The 7,982-nt window shown below is 27.0% G+C and overlaps 1 protein-coding gene across 1 annotated transcript in view; it reads right to left on the minus strand.

Annotated features, from left to right (window-relative positions):
* Positions 1 to 3,247: 3,247 nt before the first annotated feature.
* The window catches only part of LOC108556699 (uncharacterized protein DDB_G0286591-like), a 61,259-nt gene continuing 56,524 nt past the window's right edge, over positions 3,248 to 7,982 (minus strand). The window contains exons 5-6 of the mRNA XM_017912908.1: positions 4,768 to 5,044; positions 3,248 to 3,621 (exon numbers count right to left, since the gene is read on the minus strand). Of these exons, the coding sequence (XP_017768397.1) occupies positions 3,248 to 3,621; positions 4,768 to 5,044 (651 nt within the window). The remainder of the gene's footprint in view (positions 3,622 to 4,767; positions 5,045 to 7,982) is intronic.

Consider the following 7,982-nt stretch of genomic DNA (forward strand, 5'->3'; position numbering starts at 1 on the left):
CTGATACTAATTAAGATTATGCAAAGTATTCATTAAAATATTACATAAAAGGTGCATCCACACTATACTTTATAAAACCATACATTTCTTACAAATTAATAAGATGTGCAAATTTCAAAATACGTTTTCTGGCATAGTGAAGACCACCATTAGTTAAAAAAAAACGATAAAAAAACATTATTTGAGATTTGAATGAACAAAATATAACTAACATGTAAATGTTAGTTAAAGAATATCGATGTAAATAATAAAAGTCACTAGTAAATTTGCAACAAAATATCTAATGGAACGTACACAACAACTTAGGAAAATTTGTTTCATAATAGATTAAAAGATTAATTAATTAGATTAAATTATACTGGATTATAGAGAACATAAACATTTGTGACTGATTATACTGAAATATGTAAACACCACTATATAAATTGAATTAAGATAAAATTAAGTTTTCAATAGTATTTTGCATAGAAGCATACAAAAGTATTAAATTTAGTTTGTTTTTTTGTAGTAAATCCTCAATATTGTACATTAACCTATGTGGAAATATTTTCTTTATATTTAGTTTAATTTTATGCTTCAAATTTGAAAGTCTTTTAGTTTTTTTTGTGCTAAAATAAAATTTTATTTTTAAATTTAAAAATGTGTAGTGTAATGTGTATACGCCTATATTAAAACCAATTTATTGTAAAACTTGACGATATATACCAAAGTCGACGATATATACCACAAATGTATATCAAACTACATCAATACCTTGCATAGTGCGGTTCTGCTAATATCGCAGAATGATTGAAACTCGACTAATTGAGGACTTTTAAACTTGGAACTTGTCTTGTTTAAATGATCATTTATAAATAAAATCTAATTTTCTGAACTAATTACTTGTATGTATTTAAAAATTAATTTCTTATGAAATTTTCAAACCGTACTATTGTAAACCCGTCCTGATCGAGGCTTTCTTATATTTGTTATATTGTTTCCTTTTTTTAATAAAGTTATAAAAAAGGACTCAAACCAGACTAATGGAGTACTTGGAAACCGCACAAAAAGAGACTTGCCTGAGAAGAAATGATGAATTTATTTATAAAATATAATAGTTTGTACTATTTTATTCGAATTTATTTAAAATTTTGTTTGTTTTGAAATATTCAAACCGAATTATAGTGAATCCGCACTAATCGAAGCATTTTTATATGTGTTATCATATTGATTTTTATATTATTTATTATAGTTAAAGAAAAAAATAAAAACAAAATTTAATTTTACATCATGTAATAAAATTATTTATGTCGTTAATTACATTATTTTTTTATCGTAAATCCAATTACGATCTTACACAATATAAGTGCGAGATGTTGTACGTATTAAAGTTTATTTTATGAATGATGATGATAATGATGATGTTGGAGCAACAAAAATTGTAATTTAAATTAAAGTATCTTCGGCAAATGTTTGCACTGCCTTTCCAAATTACTCCTACATACATTTAATAAACTCCCCAAGGTTACAGCGCTTCCATACATAAAGAAGACGTATTGCTGATACTGCCCACGCAACGTACGCCTAATTTAAATTACTTTCATAAAAGTTTACACGTCACATTTAGCAATAATTATATTATATTAAAACATGCTAAAAGTTAAAATTTACCAACATGAAATTTTACATACAGTAAAGTTAAATTACTTTTCTATTTAGGAAAATAAATCTCTTATTATTATAACGAAAACAAAAATTATGAATTTAATCTGATTCAGTTCATGATATAATTATTTTAATTTTTTATGGAATTAAAAGTAACTATTCAGAAATTCATTTGTAACAATGTTATTATATTATATTTTGCAGATAAATTAATAGTTTATTACTTTTATTATTTCTTGAATTTACTGAATAAAAATGTTCTAAAGTTTTCTTTAAACAAATAAATAAATCTTATATAGGAACATATTTTATTTCTTAGATTGATTTGAAATTTTAAACTTTACATATATAAGTGTGGAACATTCCGCCTAATAGAAAGTTCACGCTAAATTAATTAATTGACTAACTAATTATTGAAAAATTGTTAACTGAAGCTCATAAAAATTTTCGGGATAAAAGCAATCAATTCCAAAAAAAAAAATTGATAATAATCAATGACAAAATTCATAATAATTAGAAAACATTAATTAGTTAATGTTAAATTTTAATTATAATTATATATTAGTTTAATTCTTACTTCTTGAAACTGATTTTGAATTTATAATATATAATGTACCTGCAATAAAACTATCCTTTTCTTTTTCGTTCCTATTTTATTGCCCCCAATATTAACCAGTAATAAAACTATAGGGAAAAATTCCTAAAATACATTGACGACTTTAGAGCTGGCTGTGATGATTTTAGCACCCCCAGATTTCTCAGAGAACTATATAACTTTATATTGGAGCGAAGAGGAACCTCAAAAACTAATGCAGAAGGAAAAATAGTCCTGCCAGAAGTGAAAAATTATGCCCCAACGTAGCCGAAGCGTATCGCCAGGACAAATGCATCTTCATCTGTTGCTTTGAAGACGAATAACAACAACTTAACCGAGGTTGAAAAAAACAAAACGTATTGCCAGGACAAATGCATCTTCTTCATCCGTTATTCTGAAGCCGAATAACAAAAACATAACCAAAGTTGAAAAAGACAAAAAGAAACCAAAGATGAAGCAGATGTACAACGCTCTAAAAAGTAGGAGATGAAGGTGTAGGAGGAGGATATCTGAGACCTATACTCAATATGAGTACAAACAATTTAATGAAATTCCACATTTTGTGATATTTACTATAATGCATTTTTACTTGTATATTTTTAATTTAAAAATACTGAAAGACTAATTACCAATCAGATCTTTCTAAAAGAGAAACAAATTAATATTTAGTGCATTTGTTTTTCATCTTCAATAATATAGTTATTGAAAATGAAAAATAGAATTAAAGTCAATATTTTTAGTACAATTCTTGTTTAGAAATACCATAAATATGGTAATATCTCTATAAAAATTATTAGTTCATGTCTTTAAATCATATCTATAATCGTAAGAGTATTATAATGTAATTTATGAAGTGTTATTATATAATTCGTAGTATGATTAAACGGAATTAGTATAATGCAGAGGTCAGGTATCGAAACGATAACACTAAATGAATCCTCGTTCCATACCATAATTGATATTAAGATTAAGCTAGGATTAATGAAACTATCTGCGTAATTAATTAAACTAACCTTTAATGAAGTCGACTGCCATCTCGAGGCCGTAGGTGTCCTTATCGCAGTCATCAAGGATGTGGGCGCCGAGCGTGACGTTGGGCAGCAGCTGATCCGAACCCTCGTTCAGCATGTCCAGGGTGTAGAGCATAGCCTCGAGGGCTTGTATACCGCCCTGAGGCATTATAGGACCACAGGTCACGGAATCCTCACGCTCGTGGACCATCATTAAACCCCCGAGCACGATATCACCCTCGACGACGGCCTCCCTTTTCACGGGCCAAGGAAACTCCGGTACCTTCAGGGAGGAATTCGTCCTTTCGTCATCACTGATACTAGTATTTGCATAAGACGTTGTATTTTCAATTGTCTCAGTTTGCTCTTCACCTACAAAATAACAAGAATTATCTCAGTTTTATTCAAATTATTAAACAAAAAATCTCTATAGACCAGTTATAAAACGTTATATTATTTTAAACTTAATATATATATTTGAAAATACAATGCCTTCAGGTAACAATAAATTTGTCAATAGTCAGAAACCTTAAAACATTATTATTGTATTTCAGTTAAAAAATTGGTGTATTACTTAATATTTTAAATTTGGTAATATTACTAGCTTCATTAATATAAAAATTTGTTACATAGTTTTCTTACAAAAGGCCAACAGCCATAAGGTTTATTAATTCTTTCAAATTTAACAATTGATCTCTCTCCTAACCTGATTATCATTATCATAACTATGAAAATAACTTTCTTCAGGTAAAAACCGAAAACCTTTTTTTTTCATTTTCATGTATAATTGTAAAAGTTATATATAGAGGTACAACTACACTACGTCCAATGTTTTATATATTATTACAGCAATCTGTCTTCAGGATAAAGAAGCTGAAAAGGTACCTTTGAAGTATATTTTTATAGTAAATATCCGAAGTAAATATCTTGTATAGTCTAATACACTAATACAAACTACACTAGATAATATACAAGACCTAATGTGGAGGCATTATTCAAACGATTATATAATAATTGGTAAAAAAAACATGACTTTAAATGTATTAGTTAATTGTAAAATACCTCATTGAAAAACTTAAAATATTTTCAATTTGACGCAGTATGTTTATCGTATACTTGATCCCTTTGATGTGTGCGATCAGAAACTAAACCTCCGTAGAACTAACATAGTTTACTATACAAAAAGTTGGGCGGATATATACGCCGCTTATTCGCAAATTATAATTTTCTAGGAAATATCCAGGACAGAGGAATTACCAATTAATTTGACTAATATGTCAAGGGATAAATTTTGATAGTTCATACCATCAGATGTAGATTCAGTTGTCTATAAATTTGTTGGGTCTAGCAATTTAGGAATTTCTAGTGTTTCAAAGGGTTAAAGGTGTAAATGTTAATTTACACAGAAAATAGCTTAATATAAATCAAAGGTAATTACAAACAACTACCAAACTAAGTTAATTACAGACATCAACCATTTTATAACTGATCTACAATTTACTATCAAGCTATTATTACTTATCGATTCGGAGGTCATGGATGTGGAGGAGACGGCAGCAACTGTTGTATTCGATACAGCGGCAATCCATGTGCAATTGGGACATTCGGTTGCAACGAATTTATCGCTGCTCGTTGTTGATTCGGTTGCATCCTTTCTTGTTGTAAGATAATAGTTTGAGTTTGTCGGGAGTTGATCCCTGGTCGGCTGTATAGCAGTCGTCGTCCTAACGTCGTCCTGGGGACCGACGAATAAAACAGTCGACGACTTTACTCCCAACGACGTTGAACTTCTTTCCTATTGGACAGAAAGCATGGAAATATGAGTAACATCAAAAAAAAAGTTACATCCACTATTTACAAGTATCGATGCAAATAGGTCAATGCACTTCGAAGAGTCTTAAATATCTTTAGTTTAAAAGAAATTTAATATTTAGTAAACTTTTTAAAATTTAGTATATTTATACCTCTTAATAATTTCATAATAAATTTATAAAATATATAACAATTTAATATAAAAAAACTATAATTTACAGTTTAAAAAAATGCAACTTTACGTACATTTTTCTAATTTACTTTACATTTTCTTTTTAAAAAAAATTAATCATTCTACGATTATTTCACGTCAAAATAATGAAGTATGAAAACCGATCTTTAGCGTTTCGGGCTAATTTATTATTACAAATAATTTCAAACCTGTCCGTTTCGACTTAAATAATTTGTGAATGAAACATACAAATGTTTCAATTGCTCGTGTACTTGAAAAGCTTAATAAAATTAATTGGCAATTAAATCAATTAATTATAGATTTACCATTTCCATTCAACAACTATACAAAAATACTTTATCACAGTGATTTACCTAATTGCTCTTACATTTACATACGCATTCGTCCATCAATTAATTTTTAATTTAGACTTTAAGTATATAAGAAACAATCAAAATGTTTTATTGATACATTTTTGAAACACAAGTATTGTAATTAAACTATTAATTCTCAAATATTTAGAATAATTAGGTTTAAATCAAATAGTTCAGTTACAATTACATAATTATCCTATAGATGAGAACAGGAAAACAGAGATTGATGAGTTCAATAGTGAAATCGTAATCGTTGTCATTCAATTTAATTGATTTGTAACACATTCACATTAGAAACTGAATTGTATAATGTAACACAACTGTCTGGTGTAACAGATTAACTAAAAGTATAATAACTAATTATTATACTTTTTCTTTCTTAAATAAATAAAAAAAAACTTCTATAAAAATACTTAATAAAATAGATTTTCATGTATTATAGAAATAATCCTAAGTAAATTAATCATTTTTGCATAAAAATTATTTGAAAATATAAGAATCCCAATTTTGTGACAATTGTTTTTGGAAAAAATGCACAATTCAAATGTAATCTTCAAATGTTTCTATATAAAAATGTACAATTTTTTTAGTTACCTTCTTTATTTCACTGAGTTTTGGTTTTCAACACGAATGATGCACGAATAAACTAATGTTATATAATTGTATCACACAACTGACATTTGCAGTACAACTATATTGAAAACAACTATTATTTTTTTGTTTTGTCTTGTACTAGGCTTTACGATTTATTATGTAATCATACGATTGATTTATATCATGATTTGATCTAGTTACTCAATATATCAGTTGGTAACACTATCTAATGTCAAATAATTGACAACGTCACGTCAAATTTGACAATCATATGTTTATCCTATGGTAAAAATGTACAAATTTAATTCTAAGCTTATTGCATTTTATTACAGTTATTTTTTTTTTAATTTGAACTTTCAATTACAAAAACAATATTTGTTTGCTTGTTTACTTGAGATTTGTAAAAAATAAGTTATATTCTTTCAATCTTTACTGCTTTAGAAAAATTATTTGATCATTCAATAACTTCGAATTGAATTAAAAAAAGTGTGAATTTTTACATTTCTGAATGAAAATGTACTTTTTTCTAATAAATTACCCAATCATTACTATAAAATAATTATGCTGCTATAAATCTATTTATTCATTTATTTATCTGAAATGGGTATATTTTTTCATATTATATATTAATTCTTATTACAAAATAAATTTGAATTTCTAAATCAATAAAATGTAAGGAATAATAATAAAATTTGGTGTATGTATTTTAAAAACCATAAAGTTTTTTCTTGTGTCCTTGTTTCTGTAACTGAATAAATCCGGATGTAACATTTCCCAGAGGGAAGTAACCATAGCCACAATGCAGCATTTGTTGTTTTTTTTGTTCTCTAGAAAGATTTTCAGCACTCACTGAAGACTTTTTTTAAAATAACCTCAAACCAGACTCTCGGTTGCCCTAACCGCAGATCTATACATCATTGATAAGAAAACACCCGACTCTCGGGAGATTATCAAGGGAGAGAAAAAAGGGACGTCAGGGAAAGTAAAATGAATTTCATGTTCTCTTATTTGTTATATTTATGGACGAAAAAAGAAGATTTATCTGTGGTAAAATATTTGATGTTAAAGAAATTATTTTTTTTTGATGATAAGGAGAAAAAATTATGTAGAGTATAAACAAATTGAAAAAATTTAAAACCTCGGTTTGGTAATAGAATTTCGTACGTTTTTTAATAGTAGAGTAATTATATTTTATCCATAATCTAAAAACATAGCAAGATTTAATAATAAGAAGTAATAAATCTCAAATGTTTCGGTTTCCGAATTTAAAAATTAACGTCAGTTTTCGAACAAAAGTTGAATGTTTTTTATATAGAAAATTTAAAAACCTCGAAAGCCTCAGTTTTCGAACTAAATTTTTTTTTCCATAAACAGTTTCTTCGAACGCCTTTGATCCCGAATTAAAAAAAATTCAGGTTCAAATGATTCAATGACCAAATTAAAAAAAAAACTGCAATGTTAAAAAATTCCAGAATTTTAAACATTTCTACTATTAAAGTATCATTTTTATATTTCATCCATAATCCAAGTATATAGCAAGATTTAATTTAAGTAACAAAGATATTATTAAATATTAATACTCAAATGTTTCGGTTCCCGAATTAAAAAAAAAATCAAACCTCAGATTTCGATCAAAAGGTGAATGTTTTCTTTATAACTGTATTTATGCAATACCTCCTTCAATTAATGAATTAAAAAAAATTTAGAAGCCTTAGTTTTTGAACATAAGTTCATTTTTTTCGATAAACTTATTCCTTGAACTCATCGAATCACGATTTAAA

Source organism: Nicrophorus vespilloides, unplaced genomic scaffold (assembly GCF_001412225.1).
Source record: "Nicrophorus vespilloides isolate i.1.1-1 unplaced genomic scaffold, Nicve_v1.0, whole genome shotgun sequence".
Lineage (NCBI taxonomy): Eukaryota > Metazoa > Arthropoda > Insecta > Coleoptera > Silphidae > Nicrophorus > Nicrophorus vespilloides.